This window comes from Amia ocellicauda, chromosome 9 (assembly GCF_036373705.1).
Source record: "Amia ocellicauda isolate fAmiCal2 chromosome 9, fAmiCal2.hap1, whole genome shotgun sequence".
Taxonomy (NCBI): Eukaryota; Metazoa; Chordata; class Actinopteri; order Amiiformes; family Amiidae; genus Amia; species Amia ocellicauda.
Genome location: NC_089858.1, coordinates 3,578,092 through 3,602,409, shown reverse-complemented (window position 1 = coordinate 3,602,409; position 24,318 = coordinate 3,578,092). Strand labels below are relative to the sequence as shown.

General features: G+C 45.9%; 2 protein-coding genes across 4 annotated transcripts; both read right to left on the bottom strand.

The window, feature by feature from the left end:
* Positions 1–4,824: 4,824 nt before the first annotated feature.
* Positions 4,825–12,488, bottom strand: LOC136758189 (POTE ankyrin domain family member B-like). The gene is made up of 8 exons (XM_066712458.1): positions 12,230–12,488; positions 10,427–10,541; positions 10,072–10,245; positions 8,591–8,697; positions 8,225–8,362; positions 7,650–7,827; positions 6,657–7,106; positions 4,825–5,957 (listed from the first exon to the last, which is right to left on the bottom strand). Exons 1-8 carry the CDS (start codon positions 12,364–12,366, stop codon positions 5,085–5,087), a joined length of 2,172 nt encoding a protein of 723 aa, XP_066568555.1. The 5' UTR covers positions 12,367–12,488; the 3' UTR covers positions 4,825–5,084.
* Positions 12,489–17,486: 4,998 nt separating this feature from the next.
* Positions 17,487–23,869, bottom strand: LOC136758412 (putative ankyrin repeat domain-containing protein 20A4). 3 transcript variants are annotated; one of them, XM_066712723.1, is made up of 8 exons: positions 23,683–23,869; positions 21,880–21,994; positions 21,525–21,698; positions 21,255–21,361; positions 20,889–21,026; positions 20,314–20,491; positions 19,321–19,770; positions 17,487–18,621 (listed from the first exon to the last, which is right to left on the bottom strand). In XM_066712723.1, the coding sequence occupies exons 1-8, from the start codon at positions 23,817–23,819 to the stop codon at positions 17,749–17,751; spliced, it is 2,172 nt and encodes a 723-aa protein (XP_066568820.1). In that variant the 5' UTR covers positions 23,820–23,869; the 3' UTR covers positions 17,487–17,748. The 3 variants fall into 3 exon arrangements, with proteins under 3 accessions (XP_066568820.1, XP_066568822.1, XP_066568821.1); XM_066712725.1 differs by lacking the exon at positions 23,683–23,869 and adding an exon at positions 22,287–23,556; XM_066712724.1 differs by lacking the exon at positions 23,683–23,869 and adding an exon at positions 22,341–23,556.
* Positions 23,870–24,318: the final 449 nt, after the last annotated feature.

Genomic DNA, 24,318 nt, shown 5'->3' with positions numbered 1-24,318 from the left:
CTGTCAATGTTTATACATTAGTGTAGGAAGTCATGCTTTTGCATACACAGTATGTTTAGCTTTTAAGTCTTAGCAAATGAGCTAGTATTTGGCTGGTTATGTCTAAAATGTGATTATAAAAGTGTCTGAAATACAGATCCCACAATGCACTGTGCAGTCTACCTAATTTTTCCCTAATTTTTGAACGTTCAAAAACAGACTGGATAGGATCCTTTGATCACTTAGTTATTAATGGACACCAAACGAGCACGATGGGGCGAATGGCCTCCTCTGAATTGGACACTTTTTGTTCTTCTTATCACTTTAAGCAGAATACTGCCTCATTTTAAAGTTACACTGAGAACCAAGCAGTGCAAAGAAAGAACTCTGACAAAACCATGTAATAAAAGTCTTCTACACAGCTTTCTGAGATTTGTATGCAGATCATTTATTATTCTTTTAGCAGTTCTATAAAAAAAATAAGTCACTGGAACACACTGTGTGATCTACACCTCTAAGACTCTAAGGAGTCTAGCGAGTTGCAGGCTGTTCTCTGTTTGACGCAGGAGGAGAAATGATTTTCTCAAATAAAAAAAACCCAAACCAACAGTTTTCTTTTTGTCGCCGACTTGAGGCGGGATTCCAGCCACGTGGCGTGTGCTGTATACAGACCTGCTGACACACACGGCAGTGATGTGCACCGCACCACTCCACTGCATCCTGATAAAACAATGTCTGATCCCGATTCTCCAAAAAAACACTTGCTGGTCATATTCCAGTTGATCGTAGTGGGTCTTTATTCAATCGTTTCGTTATCTTTCAAGTCAAAAGCACTGCCCAAAGGGAGGGGTCAACTAAACCTTCCTATCCAAGCTGTGTCACTCAGACAGTGCCTTCCTATTTCCTGTTTGTGTCTATGGTGAGGCACACAGGAACTGTCTTCGCCGTCTCACCTTGGGGTCCTCAGGTTGTCTCCAGCCCTTGTCTTTGGTCTTCAAATAGCTGAAATAGTTTTCGTTGCGGGTGACGCATTTCTCTATATAGTCACTGCATTCGAGACTTAATTACGAACGAACACAGCTGTTGAGTCTCAAGACACTTTATTGCTTCCGGTTCTGTTCGATCCCATGCCGAAGCGCAGTCAGCCTCCACCAGGCGGTTCTGAGAGTTCGGGTCCCACTGTGCCGTGGACGCGCCTCCGAGACCAGGGTTTCCCTCCTCCCTGCGCAGCTGGGTGTCGGCCTCCTCTCTCTCTCTCTCTCTCTCTCTCACCCTGAAAGAGAAAGCAAAAACGATCAAAACAAAACAGATATTAATGCACCCTCCCCCCAAAGTGCCTTGTCCAGGACATGCATGACATTGTATTACTGTACTGAGTCATTCACTCGCACACTATCTTGTGTGGAAAAGGCTCAGACGCCAGCCTGCTCTAAACTCAGACCATCTGAGACCGCTGATCTAATGGGACAATGGTCAGCAAGCGTGCGGTTCACTGTGTCTGTTCTGAGCGGCAACTCACAGCCTACATGATCCTGAGGTGCTGCTACAGTGAAATGAAGAGTCTTTATTAATGCAAATAGAGAAGCATCTCTCAGTGACAATCAGAGAATGAACACACCGTGATTCCTGCTGGACTCGCGTCCCCTGTGCGCCTCGGTGCCTCGGCCTCACTGCGCTGTTCTTCAATCCCTGGCTCCCCCTCTCATTCTCAGTCTCTCCCTCTGCCTCATCTTCACCTGCCTCCATCCTTCAGCTACATCTTCTTGCTCTCGCCCTGCTTCTTCTAGCTCTCTCTCTGTCTCTCTGTGTCTCTCTCTCCGTGTGTCTCTCCATGTCTCTATCTCTAGTCTCTCTCTGTGTCTTTGTGTTTCTGTCTCTCTCTCTCTCTGTGTGTGTGTGTGTCTGTCTCTGTTTCTCTCTCTGCGTGTCTGTCTCTCACTCTGTCTCTCTCTATTGCCCCGTTTCCACTGGTGGACACGTCCGTGTTTTGTGGACAGTTAACTATCTGCTGCCAGACGTGTCCGTAAGCGTCTGTCCCGCCCACTGAGGAAATATCTCCGCTTCTGAAAGCGAAGATGTGCACTTGACTTGCAGACAGACAGGGAGGAGATCAGATACATTGTGTCGGAAGATATAATCTCAAATGCCGTGTGCGATCACGAAGAAATTAGTTTTATTAGCAGCATGTAGTGAAATCCACATACAGAAACAATGACTGCTTACAGTTAATATCTGAGTGTATTATAAACCATTTACAAGTTAAATTAATGAATACAAAAATACAGCAGATCTGGGTTTCCCTATAAAACATTAAGGACTGGTTTAATAAATGCGTCCGTAAGTTCATAAACGCTATGACCGAGACGTGCACACTTCAGTTAAATTATAACCGGCTATATTGTAGCTAGATTATTAATCGTGAAACGTGTGTATTTTGTAAAGTAAATTATAAATAATACGGCAAAAAGCATTATGTAATAAATACATATATACTAGCACAAATGATGACGATAATAATATTGTTGCACATGGAAACGTATTCTTATGTGCACATGCTTGCCTGAATATAATGTTGTCTACAAGTTTAGCTCTTCCTAATATCTCTTAACAGAAACGTGTATTTATTACGCCGTTTACAATCATTTAAGGCACGAAGAATAAAATAGACACAAAAGTCCTCTCCACGTCAGGCTGTGTCGCTCATAGCGTCTCTGTTTTTAAAACGAAACAAAAAACAAACCCACAGTCCCACCCATAAGAGGGACGGATTCACAACGGCCTGGTTTTACAAAAAAAAGCTCTGGGACGCGTCGGCATGGCATGGCACAGCACGGCACGGACGCTTAAGCCAGTGGAACCGAGGCATAAGTCTCTCTGTGTCTCTCTCTTTGTCTCTCTCTCTGTCCGTCTCTGCATCTCTCTCTCTATGTCTCTCTGTGTCTCTCTGTCTCTGCCCCTGTCTCTGCATCTCTCTCTGTCTCAGCATCTCTGTCTCTGTCTCACTCTCTATGTCTCTGTCTGTCTCCCTCTCTCCCTCCCTCCCTTTGTCCAGAATTAGATTTTATCGTCATTAAGAAACTTTATATACCCCCCTTCCTCTGCATCTTATTTTATGTCAATCTATTCAGCACATAAAGCCCAATAACACATAAATGTACTGAAATGTGATCTTCCATAAAACAACCACAACAAACAGAACTCAGTGGAAGCGGCTCGGTGATTGTGGCAGCAGTGTGGACCGCCGTCCATGTTTCAAAGAGAAGCAGGCAGTACCATAGAGGACTGAACACCAAAGTCCAGCTATACAAAGCCTGTGTGATCAGCAGTGTCCTCTATGGCAGCGAGTCCTGGACGGAGCGACGCGTCAGGGAAGACGGCTGACGGATGCCAACAACAATTCAATTACAATTAACCTATTCCGGGCGGCCCTTTCTAATTTTGTTCCAATTCATATGATGATGACAATTTGAACTACCCAGTGAGCAATTAATTTCAATGCGACGCATCAGGGACTATGAGGCGCCGTTAGGGACATTATCACTGAATAACAGTTACGCTCTCTACACTGAAAACGAGACCACATAGGTGACGTCAAAATATCAGTAATCCCGCGCAGCATTATTGCATATTAAGTGAAAGTGGAAACTAACATGTGTAATACAGATTAAGCGCAAAGGGCTGGTTTGTCACGCATTTGCATTCTATACATATGTATGGCTATGTATATACAATTAATAGAGTTGTATAAATGTGTTGTTAGGCTATATATTAAAAGCCAGCTGAAGCACAAGCCAATCCAAGCTTGTGTCATAAATATACATTTCACTATGATTATGGCGCGGTCTAGTCTGGACTTTGGCGGAGGTGGTGTGGCATTTATAGCCTGGATAGGATCCTTGGATCACTCGGTTATTAATGGACACCAAACGAGCACGATGGGGCGAATGGCCTCCTCTCGATTGGACACTTTCTTATGCTCTTACGTTCTATTTGATTTAATAAAAATGTTGGCACATTTCTGTGGACTCATGCTTAACTTTGTGTTAACTTTTGTATTATCACTCTTTACTATTGATTACAAATTGGATACAATTTTAGGTCTGTGTGTCCAGTTTGAGCTCATTTAAATTTTTCATTACATTAGCATAGCACAATGGAAGCCAATTGTCGCAATTGCTAACTTTCAAAAGCTGACTAATATCTGTTTGAGTAGGAAATCTGTCTAAATGCCAAAATACTGTAGTAGTATCCCTTTATATAACTTAAGGCTTAATAATAATAGTAAAGAGTGATAATACAAAAGTTAACACAAAGTTAAGCATGAGTCCACAGAAATGTGCCAACATTTTTATTAAATCAAATAGAACGTAAGAGCATCAGACAGTGTCCAATCGAGAGGAGGCCATTCGCCCCATCGTGCTCGTTTGGTGTCCATTAATAACTGAGTGATCCAAGGATCCTATCCAGGCTATAAATGCCACACCACCTCCGCCAAAGTCCAGACTAGACCGCGCCATAATCATAGTAAAATGTATATTTATGACACAAGCTTGGATTGGCTTGTGCTTCAGCTGGCTTTTAATCTATAGCCTAACAACCCATTTATACAACTCTATTAATTGTATATACATAGGCTACAGTACATAGCCATACATATGTATAGAATGCAAATGCGTGACAAACCAGCCCTTTGCGCTTAATCTGTATTACACATGTTAGTTTCCACTTTCACTTAATATGCAATAATGCTGCGCGGGAGTACTGATATTTTGACGTCACCTATGTGGTCTCGTTTTCAGTGTTGAGAGCGTAACTGTTATTCAGTGATAATGTCCCTAACGGCGCCTCATAGAAGACGGCTGACGGACGCCAACAACAATTAAATTACAATGAACCTATTCCGGGCGGCCCTTTCTAATTGTGTTCCAGTTCGTATGATGATGACAATTTGAACTACCCAGTGAGCAATTAATTTCAAATTAGACCAAAAACATTCTGCTGTAAACGTATGAATCTCCAGCGATTCTCAGTCACAGCTTTGGAAGTTTGTAACCCAAAATAATTTAAAGATTCGGTCATCAATAGACGAATCCTCCGGTGGTTTTTTAGATTACATGAACATTCAGTCCAGTGATCTCAAACTGGCTGAGCTTATTTGCGTTCAGGGACTCAGCCAGTTTGACACAGTGCTGCGTCACCTCCTGTATGCTGTTCTTTGTGATCAGCACACAGGTTCCGTCTGGGATTTGCATGCCGTTCTCATTTCTCGAATGAGAGTCGAACACGTGGAATGCCCTGCTTCCACGTATCACGGCAAACGTCGATCCTGCAAACGTGACGAGACAAGCTCTGAACTCAGTCAGCGTTGTCTGCAGAGCGTCGCCCAGGGACAACACTATCCCAGATAAAGCACTGTCACTGGGACCGCCCAGCAGCCCGGCCACCGACTCGCCCATCGATGTGGTGCAGCTGGTGCCAAACACTTTCAGCTGACCTGGAAGTTCAGTAACTAATGTATACGTGTTTTTCACTGCAGCAGTGCTCTGCAGCTTGGAGTACAGCTTGTTCCCGCGCTGCAGGATAGCGTCCAGGTCAGCACTATCCCACTTCTCGGGGCTCTTCACTTCGCTGTATATTACTGAACAGAAGCTGTTGGGCACACACTGCTTCCCGCTGTTGTGCCCAAAGCGCTCGTGGCCCTGGTGACAGCTGCCGCGCACGACGCCGATGGCCGCCTGCTCTCTGGGGAGACGTGCGGTCTGTGTCGCACACGGCTTTGTCTGCTGCACAGAACCGCCTCCACCTTGAGTTCTGCTCGCCGCGCTCGTTTGCTGGTCAGTGTAATTGGTTTTCTTTTTCTCTGTCTGCATCATTTTAACAGGAGACTTAACTTCGCTGTGGTCAGTCGCTTTACCTTCCGAGGAGAGGCCCTCCTCCTCTGCCCATGCCTTCCTCCGAGGCAGAGTCTTACATGGCACCTGTAATATAATACATGTGTATATCGGCTACATGTACATATCAGAATCTATTCAATCTTTTTTTTACCTTCTACCTGTAATTGCTGCTTACCTGACACATTTATAAAGGCAAGACTTCTGCCTGAGGTTGCGCAGCTCGGTCTGGATGTGCGGCCCTCTGCTTCCTGTATCTGAGCCCCAGGAACCCGCACAGCAGCGCCGCACACCAGAGCAGTTCACTATGACACCTAACAGCACTTTTCTTTCTGTCGAGAATTCATCTTTACTGCCCAGACTCTTAAACGACACAGAAGCTGTCCGCGCTCTGTGCTATGGAGTCCTCTTGACTGGTAAACTTGCGCACAGGATTGGCATTATGATTGTTTTATAAAGCACTGCAGTGCTGTGCCATTGGAAAACCACGGTTCACAGTAAACAAAAACCAAGTGAAAGCATGATAAAGAATGGAGAAATATAGGAAACATACAAGAAATTGTCCGCTGTCAAAGCAACAGTATGTGCAGAGACAACCACATGATTACACAATTGTTTCTATGCTGATCTGTCCCAGAACATTTTTAACAATTAAGCCTGGAAAATAAAGCCTTCTACAGATGTGTCAGACACTTGCAGCTCAGTGTCCTTCCCTTCAATCTCCAGGTATGAAGAGTTTCTACTCCCAGTCACAGGTGATATAGAAAACGAGAGCGGGACGCCTACCTCTCTCTCCGACTCCTTGCTCTGCTGCTTGGCGAGAAGGGCCCGCAGCTTCCGGTTCTTGCTGAGGAGGGCCTGGTTGCAGTCTTCCACATTCTGGACATAGTTGTCACAGTCGGCCTTCATCTTGGCCAGACTGTCTCTGAACCGCTCCTGCTCCTCGGCCAGGGCCTTCTCGTGCACCAGGCCCTGTTTCTGAGCTGCTGCCAGCTGCTGGCGCAGGAGCTGGTTCTCCAACTGTGCCCGGGCCAGTCTCTCTGCCAGACTCTCCTCTGGAACTGAGGTCTCGTGCCGTGGCTCCATCACCTCTCGCAGCAGGGCCTGCAGGTGTGCCTGGGCTTGGTCTCTCTCTCGCTGCGCGCTCTCCAGGAGAGCGGTCTTCTCTGCAAGGGAGTGGGTGACCCGGTGGCACTTGTTCTGCAAGACGGTCAGCTGCAGCTTCAGAGACGCAACCTTTATGATAGAAAAGCACAAGAGACACACGAACGGTAAGTCTGGCATTCACAAGTGCTCCCACGTTCACAGCCAACACTCGGACACGGGCTGGTGTTTCTGGGGGACACAGCCTGCCTTCTCACAGGCACAGAGCTGACAGTGAGGAGTGGATTGAGTGAGGATGTGCAGACCTTTGACTGACACACTGACGGAAGCTGTGCCTTTACAGTTTGCCCGGCAGGATCAGAAACTAGAAAAAGACTGAACTGATCAGTACGTATCATTTACAGAACAATATTGATTAAGCTGACTGACAGATCAAATGACATTAAAAATGTAGATGATAAAGACACACATCTACAGGATTAGGACTCATTGGCACGCTGACAGTATTATGTGGACTTTGGGTCCATGTCTGCACCGGACTGAGAGCAGGCCAGCCATGTCTGTGTTGTAATTCACGGGACAATGAAGCAGGGAGTCGCTGCGACTTCCACATCATGTCCTGTAGCCACAGAGCGAGCAGACAGGACCAAGACAGGAGGGAAGAGAAGAGTTTACCTCATCCCATGCCTGTGCGTCTTCAATGCTGGGGTCACTGGCACTGTCGAGAGCTGCCCCTCCCAGCGTCCATGCTCTGCTCAGGCTGCCAGGGAGCTTGGCCTCCTGTCCCTTGCTGTGTGACGGAGTCTGCGCAGGTCTGCTCTTGGTCCCATAGGTCATGATGCGATTTGAGCAGCTGGAAAGCAAAGGCAACAGGCTCTTAAACAGACACGTTATCTTCCTGTGAGAGTCACAGAGCCGCAGCACTGGAGAGGAGACCCCGGTCACTCGTCCGACTCAGTGTCAGTGTGAGGTGACACAGCCCCTCGTCCCTGGTGAAGCTCTTCAGAACAATTCGAATCATTGTTTTAAATTCCTCTCATTAGGAGCATTTCTTATAAAGACTAATATACATTTGAAAAACTTTTATTACATATATTGTAACGAGAGATACATATGTGTATTCTACATGTGTGCGAATCAACACTGCTGCATCTGAATCTAAAGGAAAGTACTTTTTCACAAAACAATGCAACAATGCAAAACAATTCACAAAACTACTTGATAATAGATGATCTGCAGAGCAGTCTCACCCGTGGTGTCCATGCATCGCTGCGAGGACCTCAGCAGTGTGTCCACTGCTGTCCTCCAGCGATGCGTCCGCACCGTAGCTCAACAGGATGCAGACCAAGGGCAGGAAGCCGTTGCTGGCAGCTATCATCAGCGGCGTCCTGAGAAAAGCCAGATCATCTTGTTACAGGACAATACTCAACCGTTTCATATAAACACTGTTCATTCTGTGCTCTTGCAAGCTGTCGAGACATTAAACTGCCATCAGGTCCGTGTCTGTGCTCTGTGATCCGGTCCGATCCAGAGGAGACACTCCCCGTCCCTCCCTCTCACAGATCTGTCGCTTTTCTAGGTCATTCTGTGGTCCAGAGAAATAAACCGCTGCCCACCTCATTGAGTTGTCCCTGGCGTTGATCTTGGCCCCTTTCTTGTGCAGCAGGGTGACCACGCGGATGTGGTTCTCCGCGGTGGCCAGGAGCAGCGGGGTGCAGCCTTCCTAAAAGTGAGGAGAACATCTTTACAGCACATCATTCAACTACCCATTACAGTCGCTATTTCTGCATCACATTTTCACTATATATTCACTATATACACTCACCTAAAGGATTATTAGGAACACCATACTAATACTGTGTTTGACCCCCTTTCGCCTTCAGAACTGCCTTAATTGATTCAACAAGGTGCTGAAAGCATTCTTTAGAAATGTTGGCCCATATTGATAGGATAGCATCTTGCAGTTGATGGAGATTTGTGGGATGCACATCCAGGGCACGAAGTTCCCGTTCCACCACATCCCAAAGATGCTCTATTGGGTTGAGATCTGGTGACTGTGGGGGCCAGTTTAGTACAGTGAACTCATTGTCATGTTCAAGAAACCAATTTGAAATTATTCGACCTTTGTGACATGGTGCATTATCCTGCTGGAAGTAGCCATCAGAGGATGGGTACATGGTGGTCATAAAGGGATGGAGATGGTCAGAAACAATGCTCAGGTAGGCCGTGGCATTTAAACGATGCCCAAATGGCACTAAGGGGCCTAAAGTGTGCCAAGAAAACATCCCCCACACCATTACACCACCACCACCAGCCTGCACAGTGGTAACAAGGCATGATGGATCCATGTTCTCATTCTGTTTACGCCAAATTCTGACTCTACCATCTGAATGTCTCAACAGAAATCGAGACTCATCAGACCAGGCAACATTTTTCCAGTCTTCAACTGTCCAATTTTGGTGAGCTTGTGCAAATTGTAGCCTCTTCTTCCTATTTGTAGTGGAGATGAGTGGTACCCGGTGGGGTCTTCTGCTGTTGTAGCCCATCCGCCTCAAGGTTGTACGTGTTGTGGTTTCACAAATGCTTTGCTGCATACCTCGGTTGTAACGAGTGGTTATTTCAGTCAAAGTTGCTCTTCTATCAGCTTGAATCAGTCGGCCCATTCTCCTGTGACCTCTAGCATCAACAAGGCATTTTCGCCCACAGGACTGCCGCATACTGGATGTTTTTCCCTTTTCACACCATTCTTTGTAAACCCTAGAAATGGTTGTGCGTGAAAATCCCAGTAACTGAGCAGATTGTGAAATACTCAGACCGGCCCGTCTGGCACCAACAACCATGCCACGCTCAAAATTGCTTAAATCACCTTTCTTTCCCATTCAGACATTCAGTTTGGAGTTCAGGGGATTGTCTTGACCAGGACCACACCCCTAAATGCATTGAAGCAACTGCCATGTGATTGGTTGGTTAGATAATTGCATTAATGACAAATTGAACAGGTGTTCCTAATAATCCTTTAGGTGAGTGTATATGTTTGTGTATTCATTTTACATGTTACATGCCATAAGGCACACAATCCGGAGCTATGAAGCCGTACCTTATTCCTGGCCTCAATGTCTGCCCCGTGTCGCACTAGCTGGGCAGCCAGAGCGACAGACGGGACGAGGGCAGCGAAATGGAGGGCCGTGTTCCCGTCCACGTCCATCACGTTGGGGTCGGCTCCGTGTTTCAGGAGCGCCGCCACGCAGCCCTGCTGCCCACACTGCACCGCCTGCAACACAAACCCCAAAGACACGCTGCGTTACCATCGATCCCACTGGACACTCTTCGTGGATCAGAAGCTGGGTGGTTTGATTGTCTTTGTTTAAAAATAAGAAACTAGGGAAAAAAACTATTTAGAAAGGGAGGGAGTGCAGTACTGATGAGACAGACACGCAGACGCTGGGCTTTACCTTCATCAGTGCAGTGCTGTGCTGGTCATCGCACAGATCCAACTCTGCCTTCCGCTCGGCCAGGAAAGCGACGACCTCCTCCTGTCCAGAGACGCAGGCCAGGTGCAGGGGTGTTCTGGAGACAGAGACAGCAATTAAAACCCTGTCTGTGTTCTCACTGCAGCAGTAGTAGTAATAATAATAACAATAATAATAATATAGAGAGATGTTAATTCATAGTGCAAAGTCTGTATCTAAGCCCTGCCGAGTTCATAATAGACCATAGACACACATATGGCCACCACATCACTATTTTATCCCTGAAGAAAACACTGGAGAAGGAAAGAAATAAACAAACTGACAGGAATGGCTGCGCATCAATGCTTGCATTGGTAAGAGTCTACACTGAGACTCGCAGACCTGCCTACCTGTACGCATCGTAACAACAAAACACGCAAAAATCGGGCTGAAGTTCTGCACACCTGCCGTTATTAAAAGACCGATTAAACACCGAGCAGAGCCAATCCAGGCTACAGTATAAATATGGAGGATTGTGAACATCGCGCGTCACTCTCCGGGCTGGCAGGCGAGACGCCGCCCCCTGTCGCTCGACTCTGACGTCAGTGTCGATGCGACGAGCACGGCGTTTTGTCTGAAGGTTTATTCAAGGTTACCCGTGAAATACAGCATCTCATTGTTCATGCATTATGAAGCAATTAGTCGCTTGCCGTAAATCTGGCAACCGATCAAACCATTAGGAAGTGCGGCTCGATGAGCAGCGCAGGGCCTGCTGTGTGCGTGTGAGGCGTGCAGCCCGAGGCCCAAGACACGAGTCGAGAGCGCGCAGGTCGAGTCGCTACTCGAGTCAAACTCGGCGGCTGCGCGTCATTACAGAGCCGAGAGATGAGCTCCGTCCTCGACAGGTGACAGTTCAGCACCAGCTCTCGTCTCCATTACTGTCCTGTCCCTCAAACAGCACTGCGCGACATCGCAGGACACCCAATTAACCTTAATTGCACGTATACATGCACATACTACTGCCGAGCCGTAATTACGTGTGTACAAGGACTATCACACACACTGAACACAAACACGGCACCGCGGAATGACTTTGATTAGTTTCACTGCTTATGTTGTGTGATTTGCAGCCCATGGCCCCGGCCTTCAGGCGAGTCATTTCTGCAGGTCAGCTAGAACAAACTGCATTATTTGTGGTATTATTCAGTGACTGCACTCTATTTATTCATTAAATGTTGTCTTTTTGTGTTGAGTAAACAGCAATGAGCTACATATACTTACGTTTTCGGGTAGCTACAGAGGCTCTGTTTTTATGTATTAATACTCTACTTGCACTTTATATTGAGAAAAAGCTTATCAGGGAGCACCAGCCCGATACCAGGACAGCAGTTAAGGTAAAAACAGAGTAATAAAGCAGTTGTTATATGCATAGTGTATGGTTTTCTGGGGGACAGGTTGGGCAGTGTAAGTGTCTTAGGCCGCTGAGCGTCCCACTCAAAAACACAATGTCCAGGGTTGGCAGGTGTGTACAGTGAGCAGCATATACATGCATAATAATAATGCACGCTGATACGGTTATGTGCTGGAGAGCAACCTAAATCATCTGGTCTATAAATAGGTTTTTATTTTTTAAACAACATTAATCTAGATCTTCGGCAATAATGTGCCCCCAGAATAACTTTCGATTATCAGTTATTCAGTGTATGATACATGTGTTAAAAAGGCAGGAGCTTCCTCTATAAAGCAGTCATTTTATTCGAGTAATATTATTATTAATAATAATAATAATAATAATACATTTCTTACCTGTTATGTTCGTCCAGCATATTGAAGCCATGCTTCTTTCCAAGTTTTTTCAACTGCGACAGATTCCCCCTGGCGGCAGCTTTGTGTATCTTTCCGATAATATTTTTCTGCTTCTTCTTATTCATAAAACGGAACATCTTTAGTTCCTCTTGAATTGTTTAGTGCAATATGAATGATATCCGCTCGCCGTCTGTCAGCAATGTCAGCTAGTTATGACGAGTTATGACAACTTATGGAAAGACTGATGCACAGTCGAATTATGACGTCATAGTTGCAGTGTACTTTACCATGGCATGGCAACCAGACACGTGTCTGCACAGTGTCTGTGTCTCCCTCATTTTATTATATATATATATATATATATATATATATATATATATATATAGTTATACCCTGAAACCTTAATAGACACACTGTCAATGTTTATACATTAGTGTAGGAAGTCATGCTTTTGCATACACAGTATGTTTAGCTTTTAAGTCTTAACAAATGAGCTAGTATTTGGCTGGTTATGTCTAAAATGTGATTATAAAAGTGTCTGAAATACAGATCCCACAATGCACTGTGCAGTCTACCTAATTTTTCCCAAATTTTTGAACGTTCAAAAACAGACTGGATAGGATCCTTTGATCACTTAGTTATTAATGGACACCAAACGAGCACGATGGGGCGAATGGCCTCCTCTGAATTGGACACTTTTTGTTCTTCTTATCACTTTAAGCAGAATACTGCCTCATTTTAAAGTTACACTGAGAACCAAGCAGTGCAAAGAAAGAACTCTGACAAAACCATGTAATAAAAGTCTTCTACACAGCTTTCTGAGATTTGTATGCAGATCATTTATTATTCTTTTAGCAGTTCTATAAAAAAAATAAGTCACTGGAACACACTGTGTGATCTACACCTCTAAGACTCTAAGGAGTCTAGCGAGTTGCAGGCTGTTCTCTGTTTGACGCAGGAGGAGAAATGATTTTCTCAAATAAAAAAAACCCAAACCAACAGTTTTCTTTTTGTCGCCGACTTGAGGCGGGATTCCAGCCACGTGGCGTGTGCCGTATACAGACCTGCTGACACACACGGCAGTGATGTGCACCGCACCACTCCACTGCATCCTGATAAAACAATGTCTGATCCCGATTCTCCAAAAAAACACTTGCTGGTCATATTCCAGTTGATCGTAGTGGGTCTTTATTCAATCGTTTCGTTATCTTTCAAGTCAAAAGCACTGCCCAAAGGGAGGGGTCAACTAAACCTTCCTATCCAAGCTGTGTCACTCAGACAGTGCCTTCCTATTTCCTGTTTGTGTCTATGGTGAGGCACACAGGAACTGTCTTCGCCGTCTCACCTTGGGGTCCTCAGGTTGTCTCCAGCCCTTGTCTTTGGTCTTAAAATAGCTGAAATAGTTTTCGTTGCGGGTGACGCATTTCTCTATATAGTCACTGCATTCGAGACTTAATTACGAACGAACACAGCTGTTGAGTCTCAAGACACTTTATTGCTTCCGGTTCTGTTCGATCCCATGCCGAAGCGCAGTCAGCCTCCACCAGGCGGTTCTGAGAGTTCGGGTCCCACTGTGCCGTGGACGCGCCTCCGAGACCAGGGTTTCCCTCCTCCCTGCGCAGCTGGGTGTCGGCCTCCTCTCTCTCTCTCTCACCCTGAAAGAGAAAGCAAAAACGATCAAAACAAAACAGATATTAATGCACCCTCCCCCCGAAGTGCCTTGTCCAGGACATGCATGACATTGTATTACTGTACTGAGTCATTCACTCGCACACTATCTTGTGTGGAAAAGGCTCAGACGCCAGCCTGCTCTAAACTCAGACCATCTGAGACCGCTGATCTAATGGGACAATGGTCAGCAAGCGTGCGGTTCACTGTGTCTGTTCTGAGCGGCAACTCACAGCCTACATGATCCTGAGGTGCTGCTACAGTGAAATGAAGAGTCTTTATTAATGCAAATAGAGAAGCATCTCTCAGTGACAATCAGAGAATGAACACACCGTGATTCCTGCTGGACTCGCGTCCCCTGTGCGCCTCGGTGCCTCGGCCTCACTGCGCTGCTCTTCAATCCCTGGCTCCCCCTCTCATTCTCAGTCTCTCCCTCTGCCTCATCTTCACCTGCCTCCTTCCTTCAGCTACATCTTCCTGCTCTCGCCCTGCTTCTTCTAGCTCTCTCTCTCTGTCTCTCTGTGTCTCTCTCTCCGTGTGTCTCTCCATGTCTCTATCTCTAGTCTCTCTCTCTGTGTCTTTGTGTTTCTGTCTCTCTCTCTCTGTGTGTGTGTGTGTCTGTCTCTGTTTCTCTCTCTGCGTGTCTGTCTCTCACTCTGTCTCTCTCTATTGCCCCGTTTCCACTGGTGGACACGTCCGTGTTTTGTGGACAGTTAACTATCTGCTGCCAGACGTGTCCGTAAGCGTCTGTCCCGCCCACTGAGGAAATATCTCCGCTTCTGAAAGCGAAGATGTGCACTTGACTTGCAGACAGACAGGGAGGAGATCAGATACATTGTGTCGGAAGATATAATCTCAAATGCCGTGTGCGATCACGAAGAAATTAGTTTTATTAGCAGCATGTAGTGAAATCCACATACAGAAACAATGACTGCTTACAGTTAATATCTGAGTGTATTATAAACCATTTACAAGTTAAATTAATGAATACAAAAATACAGCAGATCTGGGTTTCCCTATAAAACATTAAGGACTGGTTTAATAAATGCGTCCGTAAGTTCATAAACGCTATGACCGAGACGTGCACACTTCAGTTAAATTATAACCGGCTATATTGTAGCTAGATTATTAATCGTGAAACGTGTGTATTTTGTAAAGTAAATTATAAATAATACGGCAAAAAGCATTATGTAATAAATACATATATACTAGCACAAATGATGACGATAATAATATTGTTGCACATGGAAACGTATTCTTATGTGCACATGCTTGCCTGAATATAATGTTGTCTACAAGTTTAGCTCTTCCTAATATCTCTTAACAGAAACGTGTATTTATTACGCCGTTTACAATCATGTAAGGCACGAAGAATAAAATAAACACAAAAGTCCTCTCCACGTCAGGCTGTGTCGCTCGTAGCGTCTCTGTTTTTAAAACGAAACAAAAAACAAACCCACAGTCCCACCCATAAGAGGGACGGATTCACAACGGCCTGGTTTTACAAAAAAAAGCTCTGGGACGCGTCGGCATGGCATGGCACAGCACGGCACGGACGCTTAAGCCAGTGGAACCGAGGCATAAGTCTCTCTGTGTCTCTCTCTTTGTCTCTCTCTCTGTCTCAGCCTCTCTCTGTCCGTCTCTGCATCTCTCTCTCTATGTCTCTCTGTGTCTCTCTGTCTCTGCCCCTGTCTCTGCATCTCTCTCTGTCTCAGCATCTCTGTCTCTGTCTCACTCTCTATGTCTCTGTCTGTCTCCCTCTCTCCCTCCCTCCCTTTGTCCAGAATTAGATTTTATCGTCATTAAGAAACTTTATATACCCCCCTTCCTCTGCATCTTATTTTATGTCAATCTATTCAGCACATAAAGCCCAATAACACATAAATGTACTGAAATGTGATCTTCCATAAAACAACCACAACAAACAGAACTCAGTGGAAGCGGCTCGGTGATTGTGGCAGCAGTGTGGACCGCCGTCCATGTTTCAAAGAGAAGCAGGCAGTACCATAGAGGACTGAACACCAAAGTCCAGCTATACAAAGCCTGTGTGATCAGCAGTGTCCTCTATGGCAGCGAGTCCTGGACGGAGCGACGCGTCAGGGAAGACGGCTGACGGATGCCAACAACAATTCAATTACAATTAACCTATTCCGGGCGGCCCTTTCTAATTTTGTTCCAATTCATATGATGATGACAATTTGAACTACCCAGTGAGCAATTAATTTCAATGCAACGCATCAGGGACTATGAGGCGCCGTTAGGGACATTATCACTGAATAACAGTTACGCTCTCTACACTGAAAACGAGACCACATAGGTGACGTCAAAATATCAGTACTCCCGCGCAGCATTATTGCATATTAAGTGAAAGTGGAAACTAACATGTGTAATACAGATTAAGCGCAAAGGGCTGGTTTGTCACGCATTTGCATTCTATACATATGTATGGCTATGTACTGTAGCCTATGTATATACAATTAATAGAGTTGTATAAATGTGTTGTTAGGCTATATATTAAAAGCCAGCTGAAGCACAAGCCAATCCAAGCTTGTGTCATAAATATACATTTCACTATGATTATGGCGCGGTCTAGTCTGGACTTTGGCGGAGGTGGTGTGGCATTTATAGCCTGGATAGGATCCTTGGATCACTCGGTTATTAATGGACACCAAACGAGCACGATGGGGCGAATGGCCTCCTCTCGATTGGACACTGTCTTATGCTCTTACGTTCTATTTGATTTAATAAAAATGTTGGCACATTTCTGTGGACTCATGCTTAACTTTGTGTTAACTTTTGTATTATCACTCTTTACTATTGATTACAAATTGGATACCATTTTAGGTCTGTGTGTCCAGTTTGAGCTCATTTAAATTTTTCATTACATTAGCATAGCACAATGGAAGCCAGTTGTCGCAATTGCTAACTTTCAAAAGCCGACTAATATCTGTTTGAGTAGGAAATCTGTCTAAATGCCAAAATACTGTAGTAGTATCCCTTTATATAACTTAAGGCTTAATAATAATAGTAAAGAGTGATAATACAAAAGTTAACACAAAGTTAAGCATGAGTCCACAGAAATGTGCCAACATTTTTATTAAATCAAATAGAACGTAAGAGCATCAGACAGTGTCCAATCGAGAGGAGGCCATTCGCCCCATCGTGCTCGTTTGGTGTCCATTAATAACCGAGTGATCCAAGGATCCTATCCAGGCTATAAATGCCACACCACCTCCGCCAAAGTCCAGACTAGACCGCGCCATAATCATAGTAAAATGTATATTTATGACACAAGCTTGGATTGGCTTGTGCTTCAGCTGGCTTTTAATCTATAGCCTAACAACCCATTTATACAACTCTATTAATTGTATATACATAGGCTACAGTACATAGCCATACATATGTATAGAATGCAAATGCGTGACAAACCAGCCCTTTGCGCTTAATCTGTATTACACATGTTAGTTTCCACTTTCACTTAATATGCAATAATGCTGCGCGGGAGTACTGATATTTTGACGTCACCTATGTGGTCTCGTTTTCAGTGTTGAGAGCGCAAGTGTTTTTCAGTGATAATGTCCCTAACGGCGCCTCATAGAAGACGGCTGACGGACGCCAACAACAATTAAATTACAATGAACCTATTCCGGGCGGCCCTTTCTAATTGTGTTCCAGTTCGTATGATGATGACAATTTGAACTACCCAGTGAGCAATTAATTTCAAATTAGACCAAAAACATTCTGCTGTAAACGTATGAATCTCCAGCGATTCTCAGTCACAGCTTTGGAAGTTTGTAACCCAAAATAATTTAAAGATTCGGTCATCAATAGACGAATCCTCCGGTGGTTTTTTAGATTACATGAACATTCAGTCCAGTGATCTCAAACTGGCTGAGCTTATTTGCGTTCAGGGACTCAGCCAGTTTGACACAGTGCTGCGTCACCTCCTGTATGCTGTTCTTTGTGATCAGCACACAGGTTCCGTCTGGGATTTGCATGCCGTTCTCATTTCTCGAATGAGAGTCGAACACGTGGAATGCCCTGCTTCCACGTATCACGGCAAACGTCGATCCTGCAAACGTGACGAGACAAGCTCTGAACTCAGTCAGCGTTGTCTGCAGAGCGTCGCCCAGGGACAACACTATCCCAGATAAAGCACTGTCACTGGGACCGCCCAGCAGCCCGGCCACCGACTCGCCCATCGATGTGGTGCAGCTGGTGCCAAACACTTTCAGCTGACCTGGAAGTTCAGTAACTAATGTATACGTGTTTTTCACTGCAGCAGTGCTCTGCAGCTTGGAGTACAGCTTGTTCCCGCGCTGCAGGATAGCGTCCAGGTCAGCACTATCCCACTTCTCGGGGCTCTTCACTTCGCTGTATATTACTGAACAGAAGCTGTTGGGCACACACTGCTTCCCGCTGTTGTGCCCAAAGCGCTCGTGGCCCTGGTGACAGCTGCCGCGCACGACGCCGATGGCCGCCTGCTCTCTGGGGAGACGTGCGGTCTGTGTCGCACACGGCTTTGTCTGCTGCACAGAACCGCCTCCACCTTGAGTTCTGCTCGCCGCGCTCGTTTGCTGGTCAGTGTAATTGGTTTTCTTTTTCTCTGTCTGCATCATTTTAACAGGAGACTTAACTTCGCTGTGGTCAGTCGCTTTACCTTCCGAGGAGAGGCCCTCCTCCTCTGCCCATGCCTTCCTCCGAGGCAGAGTCTTACATGGCACCTGTAATATAATACATGTGTATATCGGCTACATGTACATATCAGAATCTATTCAATCTTTTTTTTACCTTCTACCTGTAATTGCTGCTTACCTGACACATTTATAAAGGCAAGACTTCTGCCTGAGGTTGCGCAGCTCGGTCTGGATGTGCGGCCCTCTGCTTCCTGTATCTGAGCCCCAGGAACCCGCACAGCAGCGCCGCACACCAGAGCAGTTCACTATGACACCTAACAGCACTTTTCTTTCTGTCGAGAATTCATCTTTACTGCCCAGACTCTTAAACGACACAGAAGCTGTCCGCGCTCTGTGCTATGGAGTCCTCTTGACTGGTAAACTTGCGCACAGGATTGGCATTATGATTGTTTTATAAAGCACTGCAGTGCTGTGCCATTGGAAAAGCACGGTTCACAGTAAACAAAAACCAAGTGAAAGCATGATAAAGAATGGAGAAATATAGGAAGCATACAAGAAATTGTCCGCTGTCAAAGCAAGAGTATGTGCAGAGACAACCACATGATTACACAATTGTTTCTATGCTGATCTGTCCCAGATCATTTTTAACAATTAAGGCTGGAAAATAAAGCCTTCTACAGATGTGTCAGACACTTGCAGCTCAGTGTCCTTCCCTTCAATCTCCAGGTATGAAGAGTTTCTAGTCCCAGTCACAGGTGATATAGAAAACGAGAGCGGGACGCCTACCTCTCTCTCCGACTCCTTGCTCTGCTGCTTGGCGAGAAGGGCCCGCAGCTTCCGGTTCTTGCTGAGGAGGGCCTGGTTGCAGTCTTCCACATTCTGGACATAGTTGTCACAGTCGGCCTTCATCTTGGCCAGACTGTCTCTGAACCGCTCCTGCTCCTCGGCCAGGGCCTTCTCGTGCACCAGGCCCTGTTTCTGAGCTGCTGCCAGCTGCTGGCGCAGGAGCTGGTTCTCCAACTGTGCCCGGGCCAGTCTCTCTGCCAGGCTCTCCTCTGGAACTGAGGTCTCGTGCCGTGGCTCCATCACCTCTCGCAGCAGGGCCTGCAGGTGTGCCTGGGCTTGGTCTCTCTCTCGCTGCGCGCTCTCCAGGAGAGCGGTCTTCTCTGCAAGGGAGTGGGTGACCCGGTGGCACTTGTTCTGCAAGACGGTCAGCTGCAGCTTCAGAGACGCAACCTTTATGATAGAAAAGCACAAGAGACACACGAACGGTAAGTCTGGCATTCACAAGTGCTCCCACGTTCACAGCCAACACTCGGACACGGGCTGGTGTTTCTGGGGGACACAGCCTGCCTTCTCACAGGCACAGAGCTGACAGTGAGGAGTGGATTGAGTGAGGATGTGCAGACCTTTGACTGACACACTGACGGAAGCTGTGCCTTTACAGTTTGCCCGGCAGGATCAGAAACTAGAAAAAGACTGAACTGATCAGTACGTATCATTTACAGAACAATATTGATTAAGCTGACTGACAGATCAAATGACATTAAAAATGTAGATGATAAAGACACACATCTACAGGATTAGGACTCATTGGCACGCTGACAGTATTATGTGGACTTTGGGTCCATGTCTGCACCGGACTGAGAGCAGGCCAGCCGTGTCTGTGTTGTAATTCACGGGACAATGAAGCAGGGAGTCGCTGCGACTTCCACATCATGTCCTGTAGCCACAGAGCGAGCAGACAGGACCAAGACAGGAGGGAAGAGAAGAGTTTACCTCATCCCATGCCTGTGCGTCTTCAATGCTGGGGTCACTGGCACTGTCGAGAGCTGCCCCTCCCAGCGTCCATGCTCTGCTCAGGCTGCCAGGGAGCTTGGCCTCCTGTCCCTTGCTGTGTGACGGAGTCTGCGCAGGTCTGCTCTTGGTCCCATGGGTCATGATGCGATTTGAGCAGCTGGAAAGCAAAGGCAACAGGCTCTTAAACAGACACGTTATCTTCCTGTGAGAGTCACAGAGCCGCAGCACTGAAGAGGAGACCCCGGTCACTCGTCCGACTCAGTGTCAGTGTGAGGTGACACAGCCCCTCGTCCCTGGTGAAGCTCTTCAGAACAATTCAAATCATTGTTTTAAATTCCTCTCATTAGGAGCATTTCTTATAAAGACTAATATACATTTGAAAAACTTTTATTACATATATTGTAACGAGAGATACATATGTGTATTCTACATGTGTGCGAGTCAACACTGCTGCATCTGAATCTAAAGGAAAGTACTTTTTCACAAAACAATGCAACAATGCAAAACAATTCACAAAACTACTTGATAATAGATGATCTGCAGAGCAGTCTCACCCGTGGTGTCCATGCATCGCTGCGAGGACCTCAGCAGTGTGTCCACTGCTGTCCTCCAGCGATGCGTCCGCACCGTAGCTCAACAGGATGCAGACCAAGGGCAGGAAGCCGTTGCTGGCAGCTATCATCAGCGGCGTCCTGAGAAAAGCCAGATCATCTTGTTACAGGACAATACTCAACCGTTTCATATAAACACTGTTCATTCTGTGCTCTTGCAAGCTGTCGAGACATTAAACCGCCATCAGGTCCGTGTCTGTGCTCTGTGATCCGGTCCGATCCAGAGGAGACACTCCCCGTCCCTCCCTCTCACAGATCTGTCGCTTTTCTAGGTCATTCTGTGGTCCAGAGAAATAAACCGCTGCCCACCTCATTGAGTTGTCCCTGGCGTTGATCTTGGCCCCTTTCTTGTGCAGCAGGGTGACCACGCGGATGTGGTTCTCCGCGGTGGCCAGGAGCAGCGGGGTGCAGCCTTCCTAAAAGTGAGGAGAACATCTTTACAGCACATCATTCAACTACCCATTACAGTCGCTATTTCTGCATCACATTTTCACTATATATTCACTATATATATGTTTGTGTATTCATTTTACATGTTACATGCCATAAGGCACACAATCCGGAGCTATGAAGCCGTACCTTATTCCTGGCCTCAATGTCTGCCCCGTGTCGCACTAGCTGGGCAGCCAGAGCGACAGACGGGACGAGGGCAGCGAAATGGAGGGCCGTGTTCCCGTCCACGTCCATCACGTTGGGGTCGGCTCCGTGTTTCAGGAGCGCCGCCACGCAGCCCTGCTGCCCACACTGCACCGCCTGCAACACAAACCCCAAAGACACGCTGCGTTACCATCGATCCCACTGGACACTCTTCGTGGATCAGAAGCTGGGTGGTTTGATTGTCTTTGTTTAAAAATAAGAAACTAGGGAAAAAAACTATTTAGAAAGGGAGGGAGTGCAGTACTGATGAGACAGACACGCAGACGCTGGGCTTTACCTTCATCAGTGCAGTGCTGTGCTGGTCATCGCACAGATCCAACTCTGCCTTCCGCTCGGCCAGGAAAGCGACGACCTCCTCCTGTCCAGAGACGCAGGCCAGGTGCAGGGGTGTTCTGGAGACAGAGACAGCAATTAAAACCCTGTCTGTGTTCTCACTGCAGCAGTAGTAGTAATAATAATAACAATAATAATAATATAGAGAGATGTTAATTCATAGTGCAAAGTCTGTATCTAAGCCCTGCCGAGTTCATAATAGACCATAGACACACATATGGCCACCACATCACTATTTTATCCCTGAAGAAAACACTGGAGAAGGAAAGAAATAAACAAACTGACAGGAATGGCTGCGCATCAATGCTTGCATTGGTAAGAGTCTACACTGAGACTCGCAGACCTGCCTACCTGTACGCATCGTAACAACAAAACACGCAAAAATCGGGCTGAAGTTCTGCACACCTGCCGTTATTAAAAGACCGATTAAACACCGAGCAGAGCCAATCCAGGCTACAGTATAAATATGGAGGATTGTGAACATCGCGCGTCACTCTCCGGGCTGGCAGGCGAGACGCCGCCCCCTGTCGCTCGACTCTGACGTCAGTGTCGATGCGACGAGCACGGCGTTTTGTCTGAAGGTTTATTCAAGGTTACCCGTGAAATACAGCATCTCATTGTTCATGCATTATGAAGCAATTAGTCGCTTGCCGTAAATCTGGCAACCGATCAAACCATTAGGAAGTGCGGCTCGATGAGCAGCGCAGGGCCTGCTGTGTGCGTGTGAGGCGTGCAGCCCGAGGCCCAAGACACGAGTCGAGAGCGCGCAGGTCGAGTCGCTACTCGAGTCAAACTCGGCGGCTGCGCGTCATTACAGAGCCGAGAGATGAGCTCCGTCCTCGACAGGTGACAGTTCAGCACCAGCTCTCGTCTCCATTACTGTCCTGTCCCTCAAACAGCACTGCGCGACATCGCAGGACACCCAATTAACCTTAATTGCACGTATACATGCACATACTACTGCCGAGCCGTAATTACGTGTGTACAAGGACTATCACACACACTGAACACAAACACGGCACCGCGGAATGACTTTGATTAGTTTCACTGCTTATGTTGTGTGATTTGCAGCCCATGGCCCCGGCCTTCAGGCGAGTCATTTCTGCAGGTCAGCTAGAACAAACTGCATTATTTGTGGTATTATTCAGTGACTGCACTCTATTTATTCATTAAATGTTGTCTTTTTGTGTTGAGTAAACAGCAATGAGCTACATATACTTACGTTTTCGGGTAGCTACAGAGGCTCTGTTTTTATGTATTAATACTCTACTTGCACTTTATATTGAGAGAAAGCTTATCAGGGAGCACCAGCCCGATACCAGGACAGCAGTTAAGGTAAAAACAGAGTAATAAAGCAGTTGTTATATGCATAGTGTATGGTTTTCTGGGGGACAGGTTGGGCAGTGTAAGTGTCTTAGGCCGCTGAGCGTCCCACTCAAAAACACAATGTCCAGGGTTGGCAGGTGTGTACAGTGAGCAGCATATACATGCATAATAATAATGCACGCTGATACGGTTATGTGCTGGAGAGCAACCTAAATCATCTGGTCTATAAATAGGTTTTTATTTTTTAAACAACATTAATCTAGATCTTCGGCAATAATGTGCCCCCAGAATAACTTTCGATTATCAGTTATTCAGTGTATGATACATGTGTTAAAAAGGCAGGAGCTTCCTCTATAAAGCAGTCATTTTATTCGAGTAATATTATTATTATTAATAATAATAATAATAATACATTTCTTACCTGTTATGTTCGTCCAGCATATTGAAGCCATGCTTCTTTCCAAGTTTTTTCAACTGCGACAGATTCCCCCTGGCGGCAGCTTTGTGTATCTTTCCGATAATATTTTTCTGCTTCTTCTTATTCATAAAACGGAACATCTTTAGTTCCTCTTGAATTGTTTAGTGCAATATGAATGATATCCGCTCGCCGTCTGTCAGCAATGTCAGCTAGTTATGACGAGTTATGACAACTTATGGAAAGACTGATGCACAGTCGAATTATGACGTCATAGTTGCAGTGTACTTTACCATGGCATGGCAACTAGACACGTGTCTGTACAGTGTCTGTGTCTCCCTCATTTTAATATATATATATATATATAGTTATACCCTGAAACCTTAATAGACACACTGTCAATGTTTATACATTAGTGTAGGAAGTCATGCTTTTGCATACACAGTATGTTTAGCTTTTAAGTCTTAGCAAATGAGCTAGTATTTGGCTGGTTATGTCTAAAATGTGATTATAAAAGTGTCTGAAATACAGATCCCACAATGCACTGTGCAGTCTACCTAATTTTTCCCAAATTTTTGAACGTTCAAAAACAGACTGGATAGGATCCTTTGATCACTTAGTTATTAATGGACACCAAACGAG